This window comes from Monodelphis domestica, chromosome 4 (assembly GCF_027887165.1).
Source record: "Monodelphis domestica isolate mMonDom1 chromosome 4, mMonDom1.pri, whole genome shotgun sequence".
NCBI lineage: Eukaryota > Metazoa > Chordata > Mammalia > Didelphimorphia > Didelphidae > Monodelphis > Monodelphis domestica.
The window spans coordinates 34,623,272-34,640,628 of record NC_077230.1 but is presented as its reverse complement, the minus strand read 5'-3'; the positions used below and the strand labels follow the sequence as shown (position 1 = coordinate 34,640,628).

Below are 17,357 nucleotides of genomic sequence, written 5' to 3'. Positions count from 1 at the left end.
TTACTTCTTGGAGGCTCTTCCAGTTCCCATGGAATTCCTCTATTTTATTATTCCTTTGAGCACAATAGTAATTCCATCACCAACATATACCATAATTTGTTCAGCCATTCCCCAACTGAAGGGCATCCCCTCATTTTCCAATTTTTTGCCACCAAAAAGAGTGAAGCTACGAATATTCGTGTACATGTCTTTTTCCTTATTATCTCTTTGAGGTACAAACCCAGCAGTGTTATGGCTGGATCAAAGGGCAGACAGTCTTTTAGCCCCTTTTGGGCATAGTTCCAAATGGCCCTCCAGAATGGTTGGATCAATTCACAAGTCTACCAGCAATGCAAATATCCCAACTTTTCCACACCCCCTCTCCCCATCATTCATTACTTTCTTTTGCTGTCATGTTAGCCAATCTTCTAGGTATGAGGTGAGTTGTTTTGATTTGGATTTCTCTGATTATTAGAGATTTAGAACACTGTTTCATGTGCTTATTAATAGTTTTGATTCCTTTGACTGAAAATTGCCTATTCATGTCCCTTGCTCATTTATTAATTGTAGAATGGCTTGATTTTTTTGGACAATTGATTTACTTCTTTGTCAATTTGAGTAATTAGACCTTTGTCAGAGATTTTGTTATGAAGATTGTTTCCCAATTTGTTACTTCCCTTCTAATTTTGGTTGCATTGGTTTTGTTTGTACAATACTTTTTTAATTTGATGGAATCAAAATTATTTATTTTACATTTTGTCCCAAAAGCTATGATGTTTGGGCTTGTCATAGACTTTCTTGCTGTGGTCACTTATCCCCAGTCTATTCCACTGATCCTCCTTTCTGCCTCTTAGCCATTACCAAATTGTTTTGATGACCACTGCTTTATAGTATAGTTTGAGATCTGGTACTACAAAGGCCACCATAGTTTGAGATCTGGTACTACAAAGGCCACCTTGCTTTGTGATTTTTTTTTTCATTATTTCCCTGGATATCCTTGATCTTTTGTTCTTCTCCAAATGAACTTTGAAATTTTCTTTGATGTTTGATAGAATTCCCTTGTTAATTCATCAGGCCCTGGGGATGTTTTTCTTAAGGAGATCTTTGATGGCTTGTTCAATTTCTTTTTCTGATATGGGATTATTTAAGAATTCTATTTCTTCTTATGTTAATCTAGGCAATTTATATTTTTGTAAACATTCATCTATATCACCTAGATTAGCATATTTTTTTGCCATATAATTGGGCAATAGAGTTTTTAATGATTGCCTTCATTTCCTCTTCACTGGAGGTGTGGTCTCCCTTTTCATCTCCACTATTACCTTGTTTTTCTTCTTTCCTTTTTTTTTATTAGATTGACCAGTAGTTTGTCTATTTTGTTTGTTTTTTTTTTCAAAATAGCAGTTTCTAGTTTTACATTAGTACAATAGTTCTTTCACTTTCACTTTTATTATTTCTCCCTTAATTTTTAGGATCTCTAATTTAGTTTTGTTCTAGGGATTTTTAATTTGTTCACTTTCAAGTTTTTTGATTTGCATGTCCAATTCATTGACCTCTACCCTCCTTAATTTGTTAACATATGAACTCAAAGATATAAATTTCCCCCTGAATCCTGATTTGGCTGCATCCCATAGATTTTTAAAGGATATCTCATCATTGTCATTTTCTTCAATGAAATTATTGTTTTGATGATTTATTCTCTAGCCAATTTTGGAGAATGATATTATGTAATTTCCAAATAATTTTTGATTTGGCTCTCCACATACCTTTACTGATCATTATTTTTTTAAAATATATTTTATTTGATCATTTCCAAGCATTATTCGTTAAAGACATAGATCATTTTCTTTTACTCCCCCCCAACCCCCCCATCCCCCATAGCCGACGCGTAAGTCCACTGGGCATTAGATGTTTTCTTGATTTGAACCCATTCCTTTGTTGATAGTATTTGCATTAGAGTGTTCATTTAGAGTCTCTCCTCTGTCATGTCCCCTCAACCTCTGTATTCAGGCAGTTGCTTTTCCTCGTTGTTTCCACTCCCATAGTTTATGCTTTGCTTATGAATGGTGTTTTTTTTCTCCTGGATCCCTGCAAATTGTTCAGGGACATTACACCACCATTTATGGAGAAGTCCATTACGTTCGATTATACCACAGTGCATTAGTCTCTGTGTACAATGTTCTCCTGGTTCTGCTCCTCTCGCTCTGCATCACTTCCTGGAGGTTGTTCCAGTCTCCATGGAACTCCTCCACTTTATTATTCCTTTTAGCACAATAGTATTCCATCACCATAATTGGGCAAAGTAATTTCTAATGATTGCCTTAATTTCCTCTTCATTGAAGGTGCTGTCCCCCTTTTCATCTTTAATGCTGTTAATTTGCTTTTCTTCCTTCCTTTTTTTAATTAGATTGATCAGTACTTTGTCTATTTTGTTTGTTTTTTCAAAGTACCAGCTTCTTGTCTTATTTATTAAATCAATAGTTCTATCACTTTCGATTTTATTAATTTCTCCCTTAATTTTTAGGATTTCTAGTTTGGTTTTCTGCTGGGGGGTTTTAATTTGATCGCTTTCGAGTTTTTTCATTTGCATTTCCAATTGATTGATCTCTGCTCTCCCTTGTTTGTTAATATAAGCATTCAGGGATATGAATTTACCTCTGATTACCGCTTTGGCTGCATCCCAAAAGGTTTGAAAGGATGTTTCGCCATTGTCATTTTCCTCGATGAAATTATTAATTGTTTCTATGATTTCTTCTTTAACTAAAGGGTTTTGGAGTATCATATTGTTTAATTTCCAATTGGTTTTAGATTTGGTTTTCCATGTACCATTACTAATCATTATTTTTATTTCCTTGTGATCTGAGAAGGCTGCATTCATTATTTCTGCTTTTCTGCATTTGTGTGCCATGTTTCTGTGACCTAATGTATGGTCAATTTTTGTGAATGTGCCATGTGGTGCTGAGAAGAAGGTGTATTCCTTTTTATCCCTATTTATTTTTCTCCATATGTCTATTAATTCTAATTTTTCTAAGATTTCATTCACTTCTTTTACCTCTTTCTTATTTATTTTTGGATTTGATTTATCTAAATTTGATAATGGTTGGTTTAAGTCTCCCACTAGTATGGTTTTATTGTCTATTTCTTCCTTCAATTTTCCTAGTTTCTCCATTAGAAATTTGGGTGCTATATTATTTGGTGCATACATGTTGATTAATGAGATTTCCTCATTGTCTAGAGTCCCTTTTAACAAAATATAATTACCTTCCCTATCCCTTTTGATCAGGTCTATTTTTGCTTTGGCTTTATCAGATATCATGATTACCACTCCTGCCTTCTTTCTATCAGTTGAGGCCCAGAAGGTCTTACTCCATCCTTTAATTCTGACCTTGTGGGTGTCAACCCGCCTCATGTGTGTTTCTTGAAGACAACATATGGTAGGGTTTTGAATTCTAATCCATTCTGCTAATCGTCTACATTTTATGGGTGAGTTCATCCCATTCACGTTCAAAGTTATGATTGTCATTTGTAGACTCCCTGGCATTTTGATAGCCTTCCCTAATTCTAACCTTTTCTTCTTCGGCTCTACCTTTTAGTCCAGTGATTTACTTTGAATCAGTCCCCCTTGTCCCCTCCCTTGATGTTTCCCTTTTTAGTCCCTCCCTTTTTGTTCCCTCCCCTCCCCCCTCTCTTTCCTTCCCTTTTTGTTCTCCCTCTCTCCCTCCCCCCCTTGGTTTTCCCTTCTCCCTACCCTTGTTGGGTAAGATAGAATTCAAGATCCTAATGGATCTGGATGTTTTTCCCTCTCAGAGTTGATTTCCCTGAGATTGAGGTTTAAGTAACCCCCCCCTTCCTCTCCTTCTTATAGGAATTTTCTTCCCCTCCCCTTCCCATGTGAATCTTTGTGTGAGAATGATTATTCTATTTGGACTTTCTTTACCCCCTATTTATACATTACATTTTCCCCACATATTAGTATACCTAGATTGATATAAATGTAGTCCTTATAGAAGAGAGTTTGCGTAAAAGAAGAAGATAACATTTTTCCCCTTTCCTTAATATTTACCTTTTCAGGTATTCCTTGCTCTTTGATTTTCGGTATCAAACTTTCCAGAGAGCTCTGGTCTTTTCTTTGCAAAAAGTTGGAAGTCTTCTATTTTGTTGAATGCCCATACTTTCCCTTAGAAGTATATAGTCAGTTTTGCTGGGTAGCTGATTCTTGGTTGGAGACCCAGCTCTCTTGCCTTTATGAAGATCATGTTCCATGCCTTACGATCATTCAGAGTAGAACTTGCAAGGTCTTGTGTGACCCTGATTGGCATTCCTTTATATCTAAATTGTCTTTTTCTGGCGATTTTTTCTTTTGTTTGGTAGCTTTGGAATTTGGCAATTACATTCCTGGGAATTGTCTTTTGGGGGTTTAGTTTAGAAGGTGTTCTGTGAGCTCTGTCAGTGGCTGTATTGCCCCCTTGTTCTAGAATCTCTGGGCAATTTTCTTTGATTATATCTTGTATCACCATGTCCAGTTTAGTGTTTATTTCTGGCTTTTCTGGGAGTCCAATTATTCTTAAATTATCTCTTCTCCTTCTATTTTCCAGATCTGTCATCTTGTTGGTGAGATATTTTATGTTCTCTTCTAATTTCTTGGTATTTTGGCTTTGCTTTATTAATTCTTGCTCTTTTACACGATCGTTGTCTTCCAGCTGCCTGATTCTGGCCTTTAAAGCCTGGTTTTCCTTTTCAGTTTCATCACACTGGTTTTGTAGATGCTTGAGTTTCTTTTGCATTATTTCCAACTTTTCCTCCCAGAAGGCTTCCATCTTTTTGGTCATTTCTGATTCAAATTCTTCATGGGTTTGTGGAGAGTTTCCATTTGCTTTGGAAGATTTTGGAGCATTTTCTTGTATATCATCTTCTATCTGCTCTGTATTTTGTATTTTGGCTCCATAGAATGTTTCCAAAGTTGCCCCTTTCTTCTTATTTTTCTTGGTATTTTGGGGCTTCTGTGCTTCTGTGGAGTTTGCCATCTCTGAATGTGGAGGATTAGTTTTTCTTATCTCTGTCTGGTGTTCAGAGGCTTTAGTCCTGGGCAGATTGTCGGTTCTATGAGCTTTCCCTGGGTTAAAATGTATATGCCTCACTGGAACTGGAATGGAAAGGTCGGACCAGGAGGCCACACTCTCCCCCGGCTCTCTGGGTTGGGTTGTTTTCCGGAAGTTGCCTTCAGAATAGCTGGCCGTGAGGCTGTTTCGTCGGCCTGTGGAGGGATGGGCTGCAGCTTCCCCGGAGCTCCGAGGGCAGTAACTTTCACTGAGACTTGGATAGGAGGATCCAGCCCGTGAGGCTGTCTTGCCCACCCTGAGGGTTGCTGTTGTTTCAGACAAGCCTGCTCTCTGCGGGGGGAGCTCCGAGGGCAGTGACTTTCACTGGGACTTGGATAGAAGGCCCTGAGGGTTGTTGTTCAGACGACCCTGCTCTCTGAGAGGGGCGGGGCTGCGGCTTCCCAGAGTCTTGGACTCTGCGCTCCTACCACTTAGGTCCAAGTGATCTCGGGTTCTGGCTTTTGAGGGGGGCTGTACCTTTTGATCCAGGTCCAGGTCCAGGAGGAGGAGTCCCAGGGTCTATGCTGTTGATCGTTTTGAATTTCGTCGCCTTAGGAGCTTATAGTTTGAGATCGGTCGGGAAGGGTTTTCTGGAGATCTGAACTTTAGCTTTCTCTAAGCAGCCATCTTGACCGGAAGTCCCTGATCATTATTTTTATTTCATTATGGTCTGAAAAGTTTGCATTTATTATTTCTGCTTTTCTGCTTTTGTTTGCCATGTTTTTATAATCTAGTATATGGTCAATCTTTGTGAATGTACCATGTGCTTCTGAAAAGAAGATGTATTCCTTTCTGTACCTATTTATTTTTCTCCATAGACATATTAACCCTAATTTTTCTAAGATTTCATCCACATCTTTTATCTCTTTCTTATTTATTTTTTATTTGGTTTATCTAAATTTGATAGTGGTAGATTCAAGTCTCCCACTAGTACAGTTTTACTATCTATTACCTCCTTCAATTCCACTAGTTTCTCCTTTGGAAATTTGGATGCTATACCATTTGGTGCATACTTGTTGATTAGTGATATTTCCTCATTGTCTATACTCCCTTTTATCAGGATGTATTTACCTTCCTTATCCCTTTTAATCAGATCTATTTTTACTTTGGCTTTGTCAGATATCATGATTGCAACTCCTGCCTTCTTTCTATCACTTGAGGCCCAACAGGTTTTGCTCCAATCTTTGATTCTAACCTTGTGAGTATCTACTCGCCTCAGGTATGTTTCTTGTAGACAACATATGGTAGGATTTTGGATCCTAATCCACTCTCCTATTTGCTTTCATTTTATGGGTGATTTCATCCCATTCACATTCAATGTTAGGATTGTCACTTTTGTATTCTCCAGCATTTTGATATCCTCTCCTAGTTCTGTCCTTTCTTCTTTTGCTACATCCTTTTAAACTGGTGGTTTACTTTTAATCAATTCCCCTAATCCCCTCCCTTAATATGCCTCCCTTTCTGGCCCCTCCCTTTTTGTTCCCTTCTTTTTTTTAGGATCTGTTATGTTCCCTCCCCCCCCTCTTTACCTCCCTTTTTGTACTTTTCCCCAACCTACCCACCTTAGTTTTCCCTTCTCACTTTCCCTGTCAGATAAGATAGAATTCAAGACCCCGGTGGTCTAGATTCTCTTCCCTCTCAGAATTGATTTCACTGAGAGTAAGGTTTATGTATTACCTATTAGCATTCTCTTTCTCTCCTTCTAATAAGAGTATTCTTCCTCTCCCCTGCCCATTTGTATCTTTGTGTGATAAAGATTATACTATTTATTTTATTTCTTTAAGTATCTCTTAGTGCCATTTTTGATTCCCCCCCCCTTTTTGCATATCATCTCATAGCCCCTTAATGCCCCAGTCTCTTCCTGTGAATGATTCTTCTAATTACCATGATATTGAATATAATTTTTGAGAGTTACAAATAACATTTCCCCCATATATTAATACATAGAATTTGATCTAATTTTAGCCCTTAAAAAAGAAAGTTTGAATAAAATTTTTTTTCACTTTTCCCTCTCTTATTTACCATTTCATGTTTCTCTTGATCTTGTGTTTGGATATCAAACTTTCCACTTATAGTTCTGTTTTTTTCTTTACAAATACTGGGAAATCTTCTATTTTGTTGAATGCCCATACTTTCCCCTGCAAGTATATAGTCAATTTTGATGGATAGGTGATCCTTGGTTGAAGACCCAATTCTCTTGCCTATCATGTTCTAGGTTTTGTGGTCCTTTAGTGTGGAAGCTGCCACTTGTATTTCCTTTGTAGCTTGAGTTTTTCCTCTGTAAAAATTTTCCAGGGTCAATAACTTCTTTTTGTTTTCCTTGGAGGGAGGTTGTTGCTCTTGGTCACAATTTACCATCACTGTAGAGATTTTTCCTTCCCATTTTAGTCAGAAATCTGAGTGAGATGGGAAGGAACTCTGTGTATGGAGCTAAGGAGCAAGGATTTTGCCTGAGGCAAGCTCCCGAATCTCCGCAGCTTCTGCTGTTTGCTGCCCTTCTCTGTGATATCTTCCCAGGAGCACCCATGGTCTGTGCTTTTCAGGCTGCTGGGGTTTCACATGTAGCTGCTCTCAGGGGTAGGCCTTTTGTGGTCTTAGTCAGTTCCCAAGGACCTAGAGGTGCTTCTTACTCATTCGCTGATTCAGGAGCAAGCTGGCTCTGACTCTGGTTGCATAGGTGGAGTGGGGCAGCTTAGATCAGCTCACATTTTGAAGGGAGCTTTTTCACCCCCTTATAGTGTGGAAATACCCAAATTCCACATACATTTAATGCTGGGCCCTACTGTAGAGTCTCTTCATTCTTATGAATTTGGTTTTTTTGGTCTTTTGAAGTAGTCTATTATGAGTGGGTACTGAGAAGAGGAAGTCGTGCGTCTAGACTACCACCATGTTTACCCTGAATCCCAACCACTCTTTTTTTAAAAAACCCTCATCTTCCACTTTAGAATCAATACTATGTATTGGTTATAAGGCAGAAGAGCAGTAAAGGCTAGGCAATGGGCATTAAGTGACTTACCCATGGTCACACATGTAAACCTTAACATTTCTTAGACTTATAAATTTTGGAAATTTCACCATTGGGAAATTTCATACTTGGAAAATTTCTTACTGATAGTCTATTGGAATGTGAATCCCATTGGCATGGGAGGTTCCTCCTCCTCCCTTCTTAAGATTACTTTAGGACAGAAACCTTTTGCTGAACAATGGAAAGGGCTTTGACCTATGCTTAAGTATAGAACAGGAAGTTCTTTGAGCCATGATTGATTTTAGAATTGATACAATAGAGATACTTGGAATTACAGAACCAGGTCTTGGAAATTACAATCTCCACCCTACTCAGTCCTAACAGGATCTAGGAAGGGCTGCAGCATAGATCAAAATTTAATTATTCCAATCTCCACCCTACTCAGGGTAACAGGATTTAGGAAGAGCTGCAGCAAAGGATCAAAATTTAATTATTTGAGAATATGACCTTCAACAGACATGTGTAAAGCCACAGACCTCTGGGCGGTCCTGGATTAAGCTAGAGCCACCATTGGCACACGGAAGACATGGACAGTGATTGGTAGATGTGAGAACTGAGGGGAGGGAACTTGGATGGTTTCCTTAAAGATAGCGGGGTCTGAGGACTAGGGGGGGTTGGTTGGAGAGGTTTTGCTCTGAGAGGTGGTGCTCTGAGAAACTTGCTCGGAAGGAAGCTGGAGGTGGAGGCCCCTGAGACTCTTTCTCCATTTTGGTCACGTGAGTGATAGGGACTGATCTCTTTTCTTTGCCTCTAGCTATCTAAGGGCTTGGGCCTTTTGGCCCAGCCTAAACAGAAGAGGTATTTAAGCCCTATTCCCTTCTCTCCCCTTTCTCTCTCCTTCTCTATCTCTCTATCTCTAATATCTTTCTTCCTCCTGTTTGTAATTAAACTCCATAAAAGTTTGACTGCTGACTTGAGTTTTCATTTAGGAATTACATAGCTGAATTCTTTGGCTACCTTAAATTAATATATATAAGTCTTTTAAGGTGATTCACACACAGCTGGGAAATGTCTGATGTCAAATTTGAACCCAGGATCTCCCATCTACAGGCCTGGCTTTCAATCCACTGAGCTACCCAGTGCCCCCCTCAAATACTCTTGATACTCTTGTTTGCAGTGTGAACCTTGGCAAGTCACTCACTACCCACTCCTTGCTAGATCCTACTCCTCTTCTTCCTTGGAATTAATACATGGGAAATTTAACAAATCACTATCAAAAAGAAATCCCCTTGATACTACATTCAAAAGGAGGTTAACATGATTTCCTTAAAACCATAAGATTGCAAATAGATCATACATAGGATTTCCCATTTTTGTATTATGTTTTAAATACTCTCTCCATAAAATTAGTGATTATATATATATATATATATATTTATATATATATATATATATATATATATATATATGTTGACTAATGGATTGTAAAAAAAAAAAAGTCAATTCTTGAACTTACTTTTAGCGAGCGATTGTCCAGTGTAAGGAGTTTTTCACCACTTATTCCTTTACAATAAAATTTTACAACATACTCCTCCATTCCAATGCTCCATAACCAATTACCAACTTCAATATTTGTCCACTCTGTTGGCAATGTTTTAGGGGCTTCAGTAGAATAAGGACAGTAATCTTCCAATACCTAGAGGTCAAGAGACACAATATTTAAAAAGCTTCCATGGCTATATGTTAATATAACCATAGACAGCAAAACCTCAAAGGATCTTTAGAGACCATTTGTTCCAAAATCATCCCTCATTTCACAGTTCATTTTTAAATAAATTTTGCTTTTCAAGGCTGCTGTATTTCTTATCCCCACCACCCTTTTCTTTCATCTGTATGTCAAAAATTCACAGAACAACAAGAGATCTGAAGTGAGTTTTGTAAACCAGGAAAAAAACTTTATTTTTTGCAATGAAAATACTTTAGAGCCTTTTTAAAAATAGCATTATTCTAAAACAGGCAAAATACTTGATATATTTTCACTTAAGGAGTGATGACTTTGTAAGGGAATGTATTAATACTAAAATGTTTCCACCTATTCCAAGTTAAGACAAGATGAGAGGAAAATTATCTATATCCAAAGTGTATTCAGTTATGCTCCATGGCCAAAATAAATTGAACTAAAATCTACCTTTACCCAGGTAGTTTTGTCTCTTCTTTGGCCAGGAACACAGGCCACTTTACCCAATATCCACCCAGGAAGGAAGTTGAGGCAACTTGGCCTGGTGGGAGCTGCTGGGGTTTCTGGGTCATGGGAGACAGAGGAGGAGTTATCATCAGGTACTAAGACTAGAAGTTAGATTAGCTAGGTGTTAGCTAACTTTAGAATCTAGTGATGGTTCTTATAAAGGCAAAGAACCCTCAAGTCCCCAATTCCATCTTCCAGTGTCTGATATCCATAACTTTCCAATTGAGGTTACCATATCAGTTGAGAAACTGGTCAGGAACTATTCAAGTGCATCCTAGTTTTTTGTCTATTCCTACTGATGGGTAATATTTCTAGAAAGTAAATGGAAACAAATCTTACTTTTTTTTTTAACAAGATTTTGGCAAGTTGACCATCATGATTACAAATGCTAAATATATTCGATGTTGTCACCTTTAGGTTTGGAGGAAAGCTTGTATTTTATTGCCATTTATTATTTTATAAGTAAAAGAAAATTGAAAAAAATATGCCCATCTCCATTAGACAGTGTTGTGGGGGTCCTTTTTCAGTATCTATTAAGAGATGGGGCCATCCTTGGAGGATTCAAAAGAATTCCTAATGTGAGGCAATTCAGAATTTTATTCTTGCTAGCTAGAGCACAAACAAAATTGGGCAGGTCAGAAATACCTCCTAATGCCTGGTGGGTGATGAAATCTTTAGTTGGACTTACTCATATGTACATGTGTATCTATTTATTTATGTATGTGTAAAAATATGTGTGTGAAGATCAATAGATATTTTCCCAATTGACCTCATACCTCATATTCTTTTTTATTTTTAATATTTTTTCAAGTTTATATGATTCATTTTCTTTCCCTTTTCCCTCCCAGAAGCAATAAGCAATTCTACTGGATTGTACAAATGTTATCCCTTGATACCTAATTTTATATTATTCATTTTTGCCATAGAGCTCAAACCCCAAATCATATATTCATATAAACAAGTTCTAAGTGTTAAGTCTTAAGTTTTTCTTTTTCATTTCTATTCCCATAGTTCTCTCTCTCAATATAGATAGCATTCTTTCTCATAAGTCCTTCAGGAATGTCCTGGACTATTGTATGCTGCTAGTAGTAAAGTTCATTATGTTGGATAGTTCTACAATGTTTCACTTTCAGTGTATATCATTCGATTGGTTCTGCTCATTTCACTCTGCTTCAGTTCATGGAGGTCTTTCCAGTTCATATAGAAATCAAGTAAGTCATCATTCCTTATAACACAATAGTATTCCATCACCAACATATACCACAATTTGTTTAGTCATTCCCTAATTGAGGAACATGCCCTCATTTTCCAATTTTTGCCACCACAAAGAGCTCAGTTATGAATATTTTGTATACACATTTTTCCTTATTATCTCTTTGGAGTACAAACCCAGCAGTGGTATTGCTGGATCAAAGGATCAAATGTGTTCTTTTAGAGCCCTTTGCTCATAATTCCAAATTTCCCTCCAGAATGCTTGTATTAATTCACAACTCCACTAGCAATGCATTAGTGTCCCAATTCTGCCATATCCCCTTCAACATTTATTATTTTCCTTCATTGTCATATTGGCCCATCTGTGGCTCTCATGTTCTTTTTTTTCCTCAGTAACACAGGCACAGTAAATCAGGACATACACATGCAATCTCTCCTTTTATTTTGCCAACAACCGACAGAGGTATTTCTTGGTAAACTTTTACCATTTTACCTACCTGTTATTTTTTAAATATTGTACAGCCCCTTCAGAGACCCCTTCTGTCTCATGGAGGGAAAATTATCCTAATATGTTATCACTTCCTACCTGCAACAGCCCATAACAATTCAACTTGCACTTTTCTCTAGGTTAAGTGTATTTCAATACTCTGTGCCATAATTTTAGAAAATTTTCAGCCAACAATATTCTGAGGCCAAAAGTTGAATCAATTATCCCTTGTCCTTAAAACATCCAAATACAGACAATTGAAATGTTTTAAGAGTTCTTAATCATTCCCTTTTCTTGAGAGAGGTTCTTGAATGATCTCTGGGAACAAAAAAGAGACTTCAAGGCCAAACAGTTGCCGCTATGGTACTTTTGCTCCTTACTCAGGTAATTTTATTCCTATGCATACTGATTAATAATTATGACAGAATGTTAACTCCTCAATCCAAGGTAAATTATAGTTTTCTAATTCAAGAGAAAGCTCACTCTCTAGTAATTTAAATGGGGAAACAAACTTAAATCTTTGATAAATTTAACATAATGAAAATTTACCTCTTGATCAATTTCTTCCCACTTGTGCACATTCTTTACTTGTTTGTCATGTTTTTTAAAATGAAAGAAGTTCCACAGCTTGCGTTCTTTGATATTGCTAGAATCATACAAAATTTGAAAGGGAAATAATTATTAAAACACAAAATACATTCTACTATGACACAAAAAAGATCTTAAATAGATGCACACTATAAAAATTTCATGAATTTCAATTCTGAAAAAAAGACAAAGCTACATGTTAAAAGAGTTTTGAGTTACACTTTTTGTAGGATACGTGCTATGTCAGCACATGTATTAGAGAAGGGGCAAGATCAAATTTGGCGCTATCGGTAAAAATATAAAACTAGATATGGAAGCCAGTTAAGTTAAATATGTGTGCATATGGCACAATATCATTTCTCTACTTCTTCTTCCTCCACATTAAACACAACTAATACATGATTTGTCTTGTAAGGAGTGATGGGGTCACTGATTTAGATCTGAAGTAACGCTAGAAGTCAACTTGTAATATTTTATAGATGGGAAGTCTGTAACCTATTGATCAGAAAATACTTGTATTTGATCACATGACTAGGTGATAAAACTCCAGTCTGAATGCAGATAACTCAGATTCCATGTCCTATACTTTTCCCACTAAGTTGTTATTATCAGACTCAAAAAGAAATGGATCTCTCTGGGTCACATCCATAAACTGTGAATTTGACACCTTTACTCTATGCCAGCACCCTTTTGAGGAAGATGTGAACAACTGAGAAAATTCATATAAATAATGAAGTTCTTTTGTAGAAAGGGGCAAAAAACATAGCAAACAGTAGCCAAAGAGGTAAATTACAGGAGAAATAAAATGTTTTGTTTATTAAGAATATTGTTATCCATATATAAAAAGTACATCTCTTACCGGAACCAGGAAAATCTCTTTTTAGCCTTTCCCTCTGTAGGTTTTCCAGTGCTAATAATCTCTTCCTCCACTACTATTTCATCTTCTTCTTTTTCTTTTTTTATTGGGGTCTCTAAGAAAAATAAATAATTCAATGAGTACAACAGTACACAAATATTTTACTAGGATTAGCAAGGGAAAATAGCAATCTTTAATTGGTACCTATTGCTGACCAAGGCTTAGACAACTTATAAAGTGAAGAACTTACCTATGTTCTTCATTTTAGAGCCAGAAGCCATGAAGTCACAGCTGGGAAGGTAACTATCTGAATGTCTTCTCTGAGCCTCATTTTTCTCACCTACAAAATGAAGGGATTAAAGTGGGTGTTCTTTGAGGTTCCTTCTAAGACTGATGATCTAGGATATCTAACAAGAAAATACTAGTCCCGCTGCAAGGGCAGTTAAAAACAAAAAAAGCTGGATTTAAGAAGACTTAAAAGGATGAGACAGTCAAAAATGTTGATTAATCAGTTGGCAGTGGTGGTGGTGATCCTTATGTTTGAAAAGTACCAGTGACATCACAGAGTAATATTTTAACTTGTGTATGAATTGGATTTAAGTGAGTTGCACAAAATTGTCAGCCTCACTCTTTCTTCCAAAGTCATCTAAATCCTGTGGCAAGACAAAAGTCTGCATGACTGACACTGAACCTAGATGATTGACACTGAACCTAAATGACTTTAGTGTCTTAGATGTCCAACCAAACTCTACACACTCCACAGTGCTTACTTCAGCTACATTCATGGCTACTGAAGCAAATTTTCTCATCCACCTATTCCAGGAGGAGGTCTTCACAAGCCTGGAGTAGATATCAACCTAACTTAACCAATCTGTTCAGTTTTAACAGGCTGCTCCACATGCTACAGCTTCTTGGAACCACAGGTGAGAGCTGGGTGACAAGTAGACACCAAAGGCAGATGAGCAGCCCTGAAAAGTGTTCAGCAAGCCCTCACACCAGAGGTTCTAATATTCTCTGAACAACAATCACATTAATGGTACTTGGCAGCCAAAAAAAAGTCAGCCCCTGAAGTACAGCATTCATTTTCCAACTGTTGCTCAATTCACCAGTATTCATTCTTCCAGATCTCAGATTCATAAGGCTGAACCAGATTTCCTTCTGTTAGCAATGACAGCGATACTCCAAATGTTCACAGTTTCACAATGCAAAAGGATTGCAAGTAATTGATGGTACCCATGAAAAAGGTGTTTTCTAATGAACCATTTATACAAGTGATATTTATAGCTAAAATAGGAAACCTTTTCTATTTGCCAATAAATAAATTTATATGTATATGGCATATACATAGATGATAGATATAAACAAATTTTTGCCTAAAGAATAAATGGGTCAAAGAATGAATCATAGAAACAATCAATAATTTCATTAAAGACAATGATTATAAGGAGACAACATATCAAAATTTATAGGATGTAGCCAGAGCAGTACTTAGAGGAAAATTCACATCTCTTATTGCTTATATCAGGTAAAGTAGAGAAAAAGCAGGTCATAAGCGAATTGGTGATACAACTAAAAATCCTAGAAAAGGACAAATTTAAAAATCCTCAATTAAACAGCAAATTGGAAATCATGAAAATCAAGCAAGGGATGAATGGATTGAAAGTAAGAAAACCATAGAACTAATAAAATAAGACAAATAGTTTGTTTTATGAAAAAATAAAATAAATAAACCATCGGCATACTTGATTAAAAGGGAATTTTGATTTCATTAAATTAAAAAGGTTTTGCACAAATAAAACAAATGTACTTAAGATTAGAAATGAAAAAAATTCTGAGGAAAAATTTATAGTAAGTATTTGACAAAAGTCTCATTTCTTAAATATAAAGAGAACTGAGTCAAATTTATAATACACAACATTCCTCAATTGAGAAATGGTCAAAGGATTTGAATAGGCATTTCTCAGAAGAGATTAAAACTATACCTAGTCATATTTTAAAAAATATCAAATCACTATTGATGAAGGAATGAAAATTAAGCCAACTCTGAAAAATGATCTCACCCACTTCAGATTAGCTAACACGACCAAAATGGAAAATGATAAATGTTGAAGGGGAAGTGGGAAAATTGGAACACTAATAAACTTCATTGGTGATAGTGTGAATCGATACAACCATTCTAGAGACTTATATGAAACAATACTCAAAGGTCTATACAACAATCACACTAAAGGTTCAGGATTCCAAATGGATCAAAGATAGAATAAAAGGAATTAACTGTGCCAAAATATTATCAGCTCTTTTTATAGTGGTAAAGAATTGGAAACTGCGGGGTTGTCCATTATTTAGTGGTTGAATGATCAACCTGTGGAATATGGTTGTAATGGATTACTATTATGCCATAAGGAACAATGAACAGGATGAATTCAGAAAAAGTGAGCAGAACCACCATAACTAGAGACTATAACAGAAATATTATACAATGATCAACTGTGAAGGACTAAACCATTATCATAAAGCTTCCAAGGTAACACATGAAGAACATACTATCAATGGTCAAGGAAGCTACAAAAAAAAAATCTGAGTGTAGATCAAAACTTGACATCTTCTACTATAATAGTTATATTATAAATTATAAGTTATATTATAAATCTTTATGAGATTTCTAGTGAATATGTGTGTTATGTGTCTTTATCATGATGGGAACAATATGGAAATATGTATTACATGATAGTATGAGTATAACCTATATCAGATTCTTCACCCCCTCAGGTAGGGAAAGGGAGATGGGGGTATCTGAATTTTAAAATGTCAAAAGAAATGGCCAAAATTATTCCTATAAGTAATTGAATTAAAAAAAGATTTTGTTGCAATGAGACCAACAGAATGTTGATAAACTAAAATGGATGTCATTAAAGTAGGATGGATAATAGACTCTAAACAAAACCATGTCCCAAGGATGTAATAAGAAATCATATAAAGATTGTTTTCAGGCTAAACATGATCATGACTTAGGTGGAAAATAAGTTGATTTTATAGGTCAAATGGATAGTAATCGGGAAAGAGGAACAAGATCTTTTTCTGTATTATTTCAAAAGAAGGGAAAAGGACTAAATTATAAAAAAAAAGGCTAAGGAAAAACATTGTACTGAAATATTTTCTAAAAGCTTAAGTAATTTAGCAATAGTGTGGCCTGGATGTTGAGAAAATGAGTTTCTTATCACTGCATATTTTGAGGCAGAATCTAAATGACATTCTGACTTACATATAGGATAGATTTCTATAGCAATTAAAATGTTATAGTAGAATATTTCCAATGTCCCTTATAGTTCAATCACCAAGAGAGGGATCACCAATAGTTGAGAAAGCCTTATAAAGCAGCTAACATTCTCATTATTAGAGATATGAAGGGAAAAGAAATAGAGACCAGATATTCGGTGAGTGATGGAAACATTTGTTCCAAATTTCTCTTTTCTATCAGAAAACTTTAGGGTCAAATGTTTTGAGCAAGGATATATGTCATACCTGAATTGAAATCCCCTTGGGCTAATAATTGCTCTGGTGATAAATCTTCATTTTTTATCTCTTTAGGCTTTATTTTAAATTGTCCTAGTAAAAATTCTTCTTCTGGGGCCAATGGTAAAAATGTGCCTTCTTTATCTGATTCATCAGGTTTCTGTTCCATATTCACATTGTATGTGTTCATGTCTTTATAATTGTCTTGAAAAATGTTAGCCTGAAATTTACCAAATTAACCAAAATAAATCTATTAATTACACCTTATTCAATCCTTTTCCTCTCCAACAGTCACAACCATCTCATTTATTCCTGCTAGCCACTTATCTGACCTCTTTATTCTCAAATGACCCCTTAAGATCTATTACATTCAAAAACATATGCACAAATTCCATGACTAGTAGCTATTGAGT

General features: G+C 36.1%; 1 protein-coding gene across 1 annotated transcript in view; it reads right to left on the bottom strand.

Annotated features, from left to right (window-relative positions):
- Positions 1 to 17,357, bottom strand: part of LOC100014474 (uncharacterized) — a 46,239-nt gene that overhangs the window by 13,519 nt on the left and 15,363 nt on the right. The window contains exons 6-10 of the mRNA XM_056793275.1: positions 16,954 to 17,164; positions 13,682 to 13,771; positions 13,435 to 13,546; positions 12,537 to 12,633; positions 9,560 to 9,739 (exon numbers count right to left, since the gene is read on the bottom strand). Of these exons, the coding sequence (XP_056649253.1) occupies positions 9,560 to 9,739; positions 12,537 to 12,633; positions 13,435 to 13,546; positions 13,682 to 13,771; positions 16,954 to 17,164 (690 nt within the window). The remainder of the gene's footprint in view (positions 1 to 9,559; positions 9,740 to 12,536; positions 12,634 to 13,434; positions 13,547 to 13,681; positions 13,772 to 16,953; positions 17,165 to 17,357) is intronic.